Source organism: Schistocerca piceifrons, chromosome 10 (genome assembly GCF_021461385.2).
Source record: "Schistocerca piceifrons isolate TAMUIC-IGC-003096 chromosome 10, iqSchPice1.1, whole genome shotgun sequence".
Classification (NCBI taxonomy): domain Eukaryota; kingdom Metazoa; phylum Arthropoda; class Insecta; order Orthoptera; family Acrididae; genus Schistocerca; species Schistocerca piceifrons.
Genome location: NC_060147.1, coordinates 45,775,741 through 45,788,974, shown reverse-complemented (window position 1 = coordinate 45,788,974; position 13,234 = coordinate 45,775,741). Strand labels below are relative to the sequence as shown.

At 42.9% G+C, this 13,234-nt stretch overlaps 1 protein-coding gene across 1 annotated transcript in view; it reads left to right on the top strand.

The window, feature by feature from the left end:
• Positions 1-13,234, top strand: part of LOC124718678 (zinc finger protein 665-like) — a 66,158-nt gene that overhangs the window by 39,124 nt on the left and 13,800 nt on the right. The window contains exons 7-9 of the mRNA XM_047244303.1: positions 4,015-4,254; positions 9,923-10,290; positions 12,781-12,989. Of these exons, the coding sequence (XP_047100259.1) occupies positions 4,015-4,254; positions 9,923-10,290; positions 12,781-12,989 (817 nt within the window). The remainder of the gene's footprint in view (positions 1-4,014; positions 4,255-9,922; positions 10,291-12,780; positions 12,990-13,234) is intronic.

Sequence of the window (13,234 nt, the reverse complement as noted above, 5' to 3'; positions counted from 1 at the left end):
CACATATAGGAATATGCAAAAACGCACAAATAGGCGCATCTTAGTAATTTTTTAGTGACTGAAGGAGGATTCATTAGAAGAATAAAAACTCTATCATTCTTACTAAAAATGTAAACACATGCAGTATAAATTTCATATATGACTGTAATTTGAAATTGAACATACAAGACTCAAGTGTTAATTGAATGCCATAAAAACATATTGGAGGGCTATAATTAAAGTCCAGCTAGTCATGGATGTCCAGTGTGAACTGTAATTACTGTATGGCCACAAAACTTGGTAGATACAGTAATGTATTAATGCGAAACCAATTTATGCTAAAGCAAGTGATTCCACCTACATATTTTGTGTTTTCTTCAAACAATTTTATCTCAAATATTACGTTGTAAAGAGCTTAGGTCATTTCTGTGTTTTGCTTGTTTACAGCGCCGAATATGTTGTTACTTACAATCAAAACCAGCTAGTCATCGTATTTTAATTGTCTTACATAAATATGATCCAGGCGTTAAAAAATTTTTGTAAAACAATCTTTTAAATTTTAAAAAAATTACGTAGAGATTGTGTTCTCCATTCCCAATAATATCGGGCATTACTAAAATGTTTATAGTCTGTCAGGTACCTTCTGTTGCAGTTTCTCTGCACAAAGGAGATTTCCCAGCATTAGACTTGCTTATGCACAGCACACTAGTCTGCGAGACAGGAAGGTCGGCTGGTCTATGTGCTGGATTAATGACCAAGGGCATATACAGTGACCATCCTAGGTGCGGTTTTTAGGCAGTTTTCGAAGCTGGTTTAGGCAAATGCTGTCCACTTTGGACAGTACAAATGCAAATTATGTTCCAGTATAATTAAAACTGTAGTTCATTCTGAATCACAATTATTAAACCCAAATCCCATAAGAGTGTTCTGTGTAGCAATAATAAATTGTGAGTTCCTTGACAGACAAAGATGTCGCCTGCAGGAGCTTCACTTAAAACTCGTCAATATTCAACGTAAAACAGAAATCACTGATGTTCTTACTCAAATTTACATGCAACTTTCAATAGTTTCACCACCTAAAATTTTTTAATCCACACGATAGCAATTGTGTACTTATTGCACGATTATTATTGCATACTTAGGGAAAAAGCATTACCTTTACGGGCTTATGTAAGAAATCACTCACAGGTTAGAAACTGGAAATGAAATTAGAAGACGAACATCACCCGGAAATGCTATCACACTTACCAGCTACTTATACTGAAAATAATTGTTTGAAGAGAAAGAGAAAACATTCTTTAAGAAGTGCATTGTGTTTTGCGAGAAGGGAGAGAGCACAAATATGGAAAGTTCAGATCTTTAGATTTCAGATTGAAGGTTATTCCTGTGAAGCCTAACAGACAAGCACAGTGAGGTGGCAAAAATCATGGGATACTGTGTCAGACCACCACCTTCCTCAAATAGTGCAGCAACTTGACACGTCATACACTCAACAAGTATTTGGAAGCCCCTGCAGAAATATCGAGCCATGCTGCCTCCATAGATCTCCGTAATTGCGAAGGTATTGCCAGTTCGGGATTTTGTGCATGAACTGACCTCTCGATTATATTCCATAAATGTTAGATGGAATTCATGATGGGTGATCTTGGTGGCCAAATCATTTGCTCAAACTGTCCAGAATGTCCTTCAAACCAATTGTGGTCAGGTGACAGCACGTTGTCGTTTCTAAAAATTCCATTGCTGTTTGGGAACAAGTGCACGAATGGCTCCAGATGGTCACCAAGCAGCAGAACATAACCAAGATCCAGTACATTCTGTTGTGACTTGGCAAGACAGCCAAGCCACTATGAGGTGAAGCCGAAAGGCACGCGTTAAAGCTCACGCAGGCTGGCGTGAGGTCTGGAAAATGACAAGGTCTTTATAGTAGCAAAAATAGTACGTAGCTTTTGGAATACTTAACTTTAATCCATAATTGGTGAACATCTGTCTGACGGTACAAGCATCACAAGATAAATAGCAAATGATAATGGCGCCTTGCTAGGTCGTAACAAATGACGTAGCTGAAGGCTATGCTAACTATCGTCTTGGCAAATGAAAGCGTAATTTGTCAGTGAAACATCGCTAGCAAAGTCGTCTGTACAACTGGGGCGAGTGCTAGGAAGTCTCTCTAGACCTGCCGTGTGGCGGCGCTCGGTCTGCAATCACTGATAGTGGCGACACGCGGGTCCGACGTATACTAACGGACCGCGGCCGATTTAAAGGCTACCACCTAGCAAGTGTGGTGTCTGGTGGTGACACCACACATTCCATGTAAACAGAGCCCACACCATTATGGAACCATCATCAGCTTGCACGTGCCTTGTTGACAACTTGCATCCATGGCTCTGTGGAGTCTGCATCGTACTCATAACTTACCATCAGCTGAAATCAGGGCTCGTGTGACCAGACCACAGTTTTCCAGTCATCTAGGATCCATTCGATTTGGTTACGAGCCCAGAGAAGTGCTGCAGGCAATGTCGTGTTGTTAGCAAAGGTATTCATGTCGGTTGTCTGCTGCAGTAGCCCGTTAATGCCAAATTTCACCACACTTTCCTAATGGATACATTTGTTGTTTGTCCCACATTGAGTTATGTTGTTATTTCATGCAGTGTTACTTATCTCTTAGCATCGACAACTCTATGCAAATGCCATTGCGCTCATTGGTCATTAAGCAAAGGCCATCAGCCACTGTGTAATCTGTGGTGAGGGGTAACGCCTGAAATTTGGTATTCTCAGCACATTCTGGGTGCTGTGAATCCCAAAGCAATGAATTTCGAAAACGGAATGTCTCGTGCATCTCGCTCCAGCTACCATTGCGTGTTCAGAGTATGTTAACCCCCACCAAGCGGCCATAATCACATTGGAAGCTTTTTCACATGAATCACTTGACTACAAATTAAACCTCCACCACTGAACTGCCCTTTTATCCCATGTGCATGTGATACTACCGCCATCTGTATATGTGCATGTTGCTATCCCATGCCTTTTGTCACCTCAGTATACAATTGGGGATACTGAAAAGAGTTGATAAATGTATTATTTCCTGTTCTAACTAGCTAAAAAGAGGTTCCATAAACTTGGTGTCAAGTGATTCCTGTCCAATATAGGTACATAAAATCTTTTCCTTTATTTGTATACTGTGACATTATTCTTTAGCTAAAAAGCACTGTATATCTTTTGTAGAAACTAATTCAGAAATTTTACTGACATTTTTAGAACATTATTGGTTGTTGTTGTTGTTGTTGTTGTTGTTGTTGTTGTTGTCTTCAGTCCTGAAACTGGTTTGATGCGGCTCTCCATGCTACTCTATCCTGTGCAAGCTTCTTCATCTCCCAGTACTTACTGCAGCCTACATCCTTCTGAATCTGGTTATTGTATTCATCTCTTGGTCTCCCTCTACGATTTTTACCCTCCACGCTTCCCTCCAATGCTAAATTTGTGATCTCTTGATGCCTCAAAACATGTCCTACCAACCGGTCCCTTCTTTTTGTCAAGTTGTGCCACAAACTCCTCTTCTCCCCAATTCTATTCAATACATTATTGGTAAGTGCTTCCAATAAGTTGCTTTCTTCATAAATTTTTCTCCTCTATAAACCCTTTGCAGACTGTTACGATATTGTGAAAAGGATACTTGCTACTCACAACAGAGCGGAGATGCTGAGTCTCAGGGCTGAGACTGCAGTTGTGTGTGTGAGTTGCGTTTGCATGAGTACATATGTGTGTGATTGTCATCTAATTTTGATGAAGGCTTTACTGCGCAAAAGTTATATTTGTGACAGTCTTTTTTATTGTATTGTACCTATCTGTGACTCAGCATCTCCACTATATAGTGAGTAGCAGCTTTCGTTTTCAAATATTGTTACATTCCATCCTGTATTTTCCATTGTTTGATCTTTGCAGACTGTTAGCCACATATGGCAAATATGGAGCTAACTTTATGCAAAGTGGATATTAATGAGATGGTCATATTTGTAATTACTTTTTCCTCTTCCACAGCAAGCACAGTGGAACCAGGAGAGGAGAGAACTGCAGAAAAAGCAAGAGAGGAACCTACCAAATGTGCTGGACCTGAAAGCAGTACTGCAGCTGAGACTGTCCTCACAGATTCCAGTATCGTTCCCAGTCCTGTGAATAGAGCAGCAATGGCAAATAACTCGATGTGCATCAGTACTGTCACTGCAACGCATGGAAATGACGGAGGAACTGAGTATTCACAGGCAACATCCATGTGTACAGGTAATTTGTCAACTACAGTGTTGACTGTATGGTATATTCGTCATCTGACAGTGGTAGATAACATCAAAGGTACTTTAGGGTGGTGGGGGAGGGAGGGGGGAGGAATGTATAAACAAGGCCACATGCTGCTATACACTTCCATTTATGAGATGGCTGTCCATCAAACATGTTTTGTAGATTTGCACATTTCTTGGCAGAATTCATAACAGTCTGCAAAACTGTCGAGGCTTTCACATCCATTTGTTGAGATATTGCACGTTGCCTTTCATCTCAAGCTCTTTGGCTGATGTTTGTTTAGGGATTTTTTCTGTCATTTCAACACCACGAGTGGCTGGCATTGTCAGAGATTTATGCTCCATTGCTGATGGCAGACTGGGGTTGAGTCTACAGCCAGAGATAATACACTGATGGGAAAAACATTCCTACACCAATAACGAATTGTGTGATATACAGGACATAAAATCCCATCTGAGGCCTGCAATCATTTTATGTTAATAATTGGCAACGAATGCTGTACAATTGCAATAAAGTCATGAGATGTTCAATTGACTCTTTTATTAGAACATGTCACGTGTTTCGGGATTATACCCATCTTCATACCTCTGTTATAAAAAAGTACAAAACGTAAGAGAACAGCGCATTCAACATGTCTCAACGTTACAGAAAATGAGATTGGGTCATACGAGTTACATACCACAAACTTCAACTCCTTCCTAACCAACCAGGTGTTCAACCTTGACAACTCAAAGAATAAAGAATGCTATAGCTTCATTTACAGGAACCATAGTAAACAACGAGACTACATAAAAGCTGCCTTTGTTTACATAATTTCTCTCTACAAGAGAACATAATTTTTCCTCTGTTTTACTACTTTGCACAATTCTTCTTTTAGGACAATTTTGCCAGAATGCGGGTCAGTGTGATACGAGTATGTGCCATTTACTAACTGTGTCCCAGAACATTTGAGAATATTTTAGAACATTTGAAGATATTAAAGAAAGAAATGTATACACTGAAGTGAGAAAATTAATGGGATACCTCCTAATATCATGTCAGACTTACTTTTGCATGACATAGTGTAGCAACTTGACATGGCACGGGCTCAATAAGTCATATGAAGTCTACTGCAGAAGTGTGTACCCATGCTGCCTCTACAGCTGTCCAGATTGCAAAGGTGTTGCCAGTAAAAGATTTTGTGCACAAACTGACCTCTCAATTATGTCCCATAAATGTTCGATTGGATTCGTGTCGGGCGATTTGGGTGGCCAAATCATTAACTGGAACTGTCCAGAATGTTCTTCAAACCAAACGCACACAATTGTGGCTCGGTGACGTGGTGCATTGTCATTCGTAAAAATGCATCATCGTTTGGGAACATGAAGCCCACAATGGTTACAAATGGTCTTCAAGCAGCCAAAAATAATCATTTCCAGTCAGCGATTGGTTCAGTTGGGCCAGAGGAACCACTCCATTCCACGTAAACACAGCCCACACCGTTATGGAGCCATCACCAGCTTGCACAGTGCTTTTCTGACAAAATGGGTCCACGGCTTCATGGGATCTGTGCCACACTCGAGCCCTACCATCAACTGTTACAAGCCGAAATTGGGTCCTGTCTGACAATGCCATGGTTTTCCAATTGTTTTAGGGTCCAACTGACATGGTCACAAACCCAGGAGAGATACTGCAGGCAATGTCATGCTGTTGGTAAAGGCACTCGCATTACTTGTCTGCTGCTGTAGCCATTAACGCCAAATTTCGCTGCACTATCCTGAGGGATACTTTTGTCATATGATGATGATGAGGTCCCGTACTCTGAGGAGTGTAGGGGATGATGCGGAAGACCCGCATTGCCGACTAGGCAAGGTCCTAGCAGAGGTGGTTCTCCATTGCCCTCCTCCGAGCGTAATGGGAATGAATGATGGATGATGAAGACGACACAACAACACCCAGTCATCTTGAGGCAGGGAAGATCCCCGACCCCACCGGGAATCGAGCCAGGGACCCCATGCGCAGGAAGTGACAACGCTACCGTAAAATCACGAGCTGCGGACATTTGTCATATATGAAACTTCCTGGCAGATTAAAACTGTGTGCCGGACCAAGACTCGAACTCAGGACCTTTGCCTTTCGCAGGCAAGTGCTCTACCAACTGAGCTACCCAAGCACGACTCACGCCCCGTCCTCACAGCTTTACTTCTGCCAGTACCTCGTCTCCTACCTTTCCAAACTTTACAGAAGCTCTCCTGCGAACCTTGCACTCCAAGTTCGAGTCTCGGTCCGGCACACAGTTTTAATCTGCCAGGAAGTTTCATGTCAGTGCACACTCCGCTGTAGAGTGAAAATTTCATTCTAGAAACATCCCCCAGGCTGTGGCTAAGCCATGACTCCGCAATATCCTTTCTTTCAGGAGTGCTAGTTCTGCAAGGTTCGCAGGAGAGCTTCTGTAAAGTTTGGAAAGGTAGGAGACGAGGTACTGGCAGAAGTAAAGCTGTGAGGACGGGGCGTGAGTCGTGCTTGGGTAGCTCAGTTGGTAGAGCACTTGCCCGCGAAAGGCAAAGGTCCCCAGTTCGAGTCTCGGTCGGGCACACAGTTTTAATCTGCCAGGAAGTTTCATGTCAGTGCACACTCCGCTGTAGAGTGAAAATTTCATTCTAGAAACATCCCCCAGGCTGTGGCTAAGCCATGTCTCCGCAATATCCTTTCTTTCAGGAGTGCTAGTTCTGCAAGGTTCGCAGGAGAGCTTCTGTAAAGTTTGGAAAGGTAGGAGACGAGATACTGGCAGAAGTAAAGCTGTGAGGATGGGGCGTGAGTCATGCTCGGGTAGCTCAGTTGGTAGAGCACGTGGCCACGAAAGGCAAAGGTCCCGAGTTCGAGTCTCGGTCCGGCACACAGTTTTAATCTGCCAGGAAGTTTCATGTCAGCGCACACTCCGCTGTAGAGTGAAAATTTCATTCTAGATTTGTCATATATCCCTCATGTATTTATGCAGTTATTTCATGCAGTGTTGCTTGTCTGTTAGCACTGACAAGTCTATGCAAGTGCTGCTCCTCTCGGTCTCTAAGTGAAGGCGTTGACTACTGTGTTGTCCATGTTGAGAGGTAATGCCTGAAATTCGGTATTTGCACCACGCTCTTCACACTGTTGATTTCATAATATTGAATTCCTTAATGTTTTCTGAAATGGAATATCTCGTGCATCTATCACTAACCACAAGTTTGTGTTCAAAGTCTGTTAATTCCGACCGTGCAGCTGTACCCGTATCGGATACGTTTTCATGTGAATCACCTGATTACAAGTGACAGCTCCCCCAATGCACTGCCCTTTTACACTTTGTGTACATGATATGACTACCATCTACAAGGCGTTATTGGAAAGTTTTAAGAATGGATCTGCTACTGCTTACTGGTTTGGCGGGCAGGTACACGGACGGTGGGGAGTGAGTCATTGCCTTGTTCTTGAATGCCCTCTGACAGGAAACTGTGTTGCCTTTATTCAGTTTGTTGTGGCAGTTGGTTGAGTGCAGGTCTGTTAGGGCTTGTTGCTGGATTCTGTCTGCGTGAAAAGGGACATAAAAATGGAAGAATGAGTTTGTGTGAAATTTTCTTTTAAAACTGGGAAATCAGCTTCTGAGGCTTACAAACTATTAAAAACAGCTTTTGGAGATAATTGTATGAGCCAGTCAAATATTTTTGTCTGGGTCAATAGATTTAAAACTGGCTGCGAATAATTTGAAGATGAACCAAGGTCTGGCTGTCCTTCCACCTCAAAAACGAATGAAAATGTTGTGAAAGTTCATGACTTAGTGAGCTCAGATTGTAGACTTACAATTTGGGAGATTGCTGATGAACTTAATTTAAGTTTCTATGCTGTTCAGTCAATTTAACTGAAGATCTGAACACACGTCGAGTGCCCGCAAAATTCATTCCAAAAATGTTGTCAAGTGACCAGAGACAATACCGACTTGAAGTGTGCCAAGAACTGATTAATCGGACTAAAAGTGACCCAGATTTGTTAAATAGGGTAATTACAGGTGACGAATCGTGGGTATATGGATATGATCCTTAAACCAAAGTGCAGTCTTCACAGTGGAAGACTCCAGGTTCACCACGACTGGAAAAAGCACAGCAAAGTTGGTCAAACGTGAAGACAATGTTCGTGATTTTTTTTTCAATTCTACCGGTATTGTGCGTCATGAATTTACCCCTGGAGGACAGACAATTAACCAGGAATACAACAAATGCGTCCTTGAGCGTTTGTGCTAACAGGTGCAGAAGAGAAGGCCTGCATTGTGGAAAGGCAGGAGTTGGGTGCTACACCATGACAATATTCTGGCTTATCGTGGCTTCTCCATCGTTGAATTTTTGACCAAATTCAAAATTCTTCTGCTTCGACGACCGCCATATTCCCCTGGTTTGGCCCCGACAGTCTTCTTCCTGTTTCCTAAACTGAAATTTTCACTGAAAGGGAAACGATTTGACTTGATTGAAGACATCCATGCAAATATGGAGAGCGTCCTTCATACATTTCAGAAAAAAAATTTCCATGAATGCTTCCAATAGTGGAGTTGGTGTGTTCAGTCAGAAGCGGACTATTTTGAAGGAGATGCATCACAGTAGCATGTAAGTACCACCATTGTGCAATTACAAGCCCATTTTTAAAACTTTCCAATCACACCGCATATATACTAGGTCTACAACTTTGCTTCCGCCATTTTTTCTTGAGGTTCGGGGCTTTATTGTGAAAAACGTACAAAAAAATTATGATTCATAGTATTGCCCATTGCTGGCCACTACATTCTCCCATCTTTCGGATAACATACAAATCCCGTGGTGGATGAACTGGGCGTCTGTTGTGGGGATCCATGAATCGATTCAATTTTGCACTTGTTCATATGATCGGAAGTGTTGCTCAGCCAGACTGTATGCCATTGATCGAAGAAGGTGGTAGAGAGAGCAACGTATGGAGGATGCGGCGGGAGGGATAGGACTTCGCATTTCAGCGTTTCCATGTATATTTTGACAGGTTTTGCGACATGGGTCGAGCACTGGCCTACTGCAAAATTACCTCTACGTGTCTATTGCTGTATTGTGGCCGTTTGTGTTACAGTGCTGGGCTTCAACACATCAATTGCTTTCGATAATGATGTCCTGTGACTGTCTTCATCTGTTTCAGTAGCTACAAAAACGTTCTATCTTCCACCGCCATTACGGTCTTTGCCATCAAAATCACCATTCTTAAGGTGTTGAAAACATTCTCTGCACGTTCTTCCACTAATAGTTCCCTCACCATTGGTCTCACCCAGCATTTTAAGAACCACAGCCGCAGATTTCTTCACGTTAAAGTAGAAAATGAGAACTTACCACAAATGGCGAGAAATGGGTACGTAAGTTGATGTACTTAATTGAGAATAACCTTATGATGCAATCACAAATCAACTAATATTTTTATGGCATTATGTTTACAGATGCCTAAGCTTATTGTATTACACATACGAGCAACCACCCGTACCCCACTTGCCGTTACTGCTGTCTATTGCAAAATGGCGGAAGCAAAGTTGTAGACCTAATATATGCATATTGCAACCCCACAATTTTGTCTTCTCAGTGTATTACTTTCCTCTTCTGTTAGCAGAAGTCCAATTATATGTTTTTTTTTCTTATCACAGATGAAACCAAACAGCCAGCCGACATGCCCACTGCATGCGGCAGCTCCTCTGATGCCAACTCCAGTAGGCCTCTGCGCAAGAGGCGGGTGCGCGTCCCGCCAGACCCGGCCGCGTGCTCCTCGTTACCCGTATTCCGCCGTAACGTGACACCTCCGCCGGGAGCCCTGCCGGACCCGCCGCGGGTGCCCCGCCACTGCCTTCCCGCTCCGCGCGAGCGGCACGTGGTGTTACGGCCTCCTGTGCCGGTGGACTTCCTCGAGACGACCGGAGAGAAGAAACTGCTCCGCGCCAGAGGGAATGGTCGCAAACGGCCGAAGAGAGAGGTGGAAGCTGACACCACCGATATTGAGAAAGTCGGTTTCATTCAGGTACTGGCATCCTTTTCATTCCACTGGCATATTTTTCATTTCCGCGGAGCACACATTACATTCTACCTTTCTGGAACTTAACTGCGCTTTCATTCTGTGGACCCACAGCTTCCATTAGATTACGATGTGACATCTTCTTTATACTTTTATGAAATTAGCTGCTAATAGTTTATTTCGTCTCATTTTTACATAAGTACCCGACAAGCTTTATTTGGCATTTGTGCCATTTTCAAGTGTTCCTGTTGACATTGCATTTATAAAGAATTTTGTTCTATGTCTATGTAGCAGTATTATCAAATTTTTATCTTATGTTATACTTGCATCTAAATGGAGTGACCTCCATAAAACATCTTGGAACATAACTTTTTTATTTCTTTAATCCCATAGTACTGTTAATCAAACAATGGAAAATCCAGGATGAAATGTAAGAATGGCAGTGTGGTTGCAGTTGCCTGAGACTGCAGTCATGTGTCTGAGTTCCGTTTGTGTGTGTGTGTGTGTGTGTGTGTGTGTGTGTGTGTGTGTGTGTTTTGACAAAGGCCTATGGCTGAAAGCTTTAATTGTGCGAGTCTTTTTGTTGCACCTATCTGCGACTCAGCATCTTTGCCATAGTACTGTTACATAGACGTAAAATAAAATGCTTTACAATGTAATGTCAACAGGAACACTTGTAAGTAGCACAAATGCCAAAACAAGCTTCTTGCATACCTACATAAAAACAAGAAGAAAGAAACTATTTGCAGCTAATTTTGTAATAGTATAAGGAAGATTTCCACTGCTGTCATTTAATTTTCACTGGCAGCGACACTGTACTCCCCAGTACAGATGTTTGCAAGAAGTTAGCAAATTATGTTGCACCTAAATTTCTTTGCTTTCACATTTATTTTCCTCAGAATAAACTTCCTTTTTCTGCTCAGTTACCAGTTTCCAGCTTGCCAGGTCAGGTTCCGAATCGAGAATCTCCATTGCAGCATGTCTCTCCACAACTGGTCTCCTTCTTTAAGCATAAATATGGTACAAGCAGTGGCTGTTCTGCCTTGTGTTCATAAATTTTTGAGTGGAGAGAGGGAAGGCAAAAATGGCTGGAAAGGGGGCAGAGAGAGAAAACAGGGTTTACAACTTCAGGAAAGGGAAGGAACAAGAAACATGACAATTTATTGTTGTTTAGGTGTCATATTCTGAAGTACTGTGTGTATCTGAAAACACAGTGTCTGGGTAGTCTTTTGAAGCAATGACAGTGTTTTCAACCAAATTTTCTCAGTTACTTTTCTTCAGGAAGTACTTCTCTTGCAAATTTTCAGACTTGCACAGTAACATCATTGATGGTTTACTCAAATAAATTCTGCACATCTTTTATTCTGAATCTACAATTCCCGGATGCGACACTGCATTTCACTGGCACCTGCAGACACTGCCTGACGAAACGGAGCTCGAGAGGGGTTGTGGTGTAATTTCAGAGATTAGAAAATCCAATCAAATTTACAAAGAAATTCCAGTACGAGTCCACTCTTCAGAGGACGACATTGCACCCCCCACCCCCACCCCCTCTGACTTGAATGTGTCAGGAAGGGTGTCATAAAGCCATTATACCCGCTCCTGAGGCAAGCCGGCCCACAACAGTTGTTATTAGCCCTCGATATCCTGGAGACTGGACAAAGTCCACGTCCAAAGTGGTCCACGTGTGTTCTGCCTCAGACAGACTGGGGGAACTTGTGGGTCAGAGAAGTATCCCATCACACAGACAGTTCACACAGATGAAACACGACACTACGATACTGTCGCTGAAAGGTAACACGTGAGGATCCAGGAAGTCCGTGACATACCGTTGTGCTATCAGAGTTCTTTCAGTCACTACCGGCCGTGACCCGAAGTCGTATCTGATGCCTCCCCACATTGCAACACCGGATGTAACATCACTGTACCCCTCCAGAACATTGGAAGAATGGAACTCTCCTCAGTTTGCCTCCAGAATTGCGAACTGTGGTCCTCAGGGAAAGTGCTGTCGATGGGGGGGGGGGGGGGGGGCAGTGGATTACTTAGCTGCAGGACTCTGAAGGTGTTAGATTTTGTACGAGGATTTTAGTTGTACGAGGATTCCAGTAAGCAGACAGAACAGCGACAGTCAAAGTCTCTATGGCAGGACTTAGCTATTAGTATGGGAACACTTGTGCTAAGGAAGTCATTTCTGTACTTAATAATCTGAATAAAACTCAGAAGTTAATTGTATCTTTTGAGTTAATTATTATCATCGTCATCTTCTGGTCCCCTATATTCCCCTCAGGAAATTTAATCTAGACAAGCAAGTCTTTCTCTCTCTCTCGCTTTTCTCAACTGGCTGAACTCTCTTTAGTATGAGTTGCAGTCATTCGATCTCTTGTGAAACCCGTACTTGGGATGTGGCAGCCTTATATTGAATAACTAAAAGGAACTGGATAGTACTGGAAAATTGTCTAAATAATGAATTGCAGCTTAATTTTTTTCTCTTTACAGATTCCACAGTATCCCCCAAAAGCACCGCCAGCTCCTCAGCCGGTGCCAGTCCATGCCAGAGAGGCTACCCCGTCTGGCGCAAATGGCAGCCCGAAGGCAGCCGAGACGTGCGGAGCAGTGCCAGTCATCAAGAGATCACAGCCCAGCAACTGCGTGCGCACCATCACCGAGACGCCACAGCGGGCAGTGTCCACCATCGTGAGTCCCAGGTGGGGGCAGTCATTCATTTAAAAAAGTATGCAGTGTTTATATCTATACCAGGCGAGGCTCGTGGTTTCCATACTGGGGAAGGCAGTGATCTTTATTGACTGGAACTAATCTAGACCTTGGGCTATGGTACATATCAGTTTTAATTATTTTCAGCCATGATGACTTTCTTTCAGGAGTGCTAGTTCTGCAAGGTTCGCAGGAGAGCTTCTGTAAAGTTTGGAAGGTAGGAGACGAGGTACTGGCA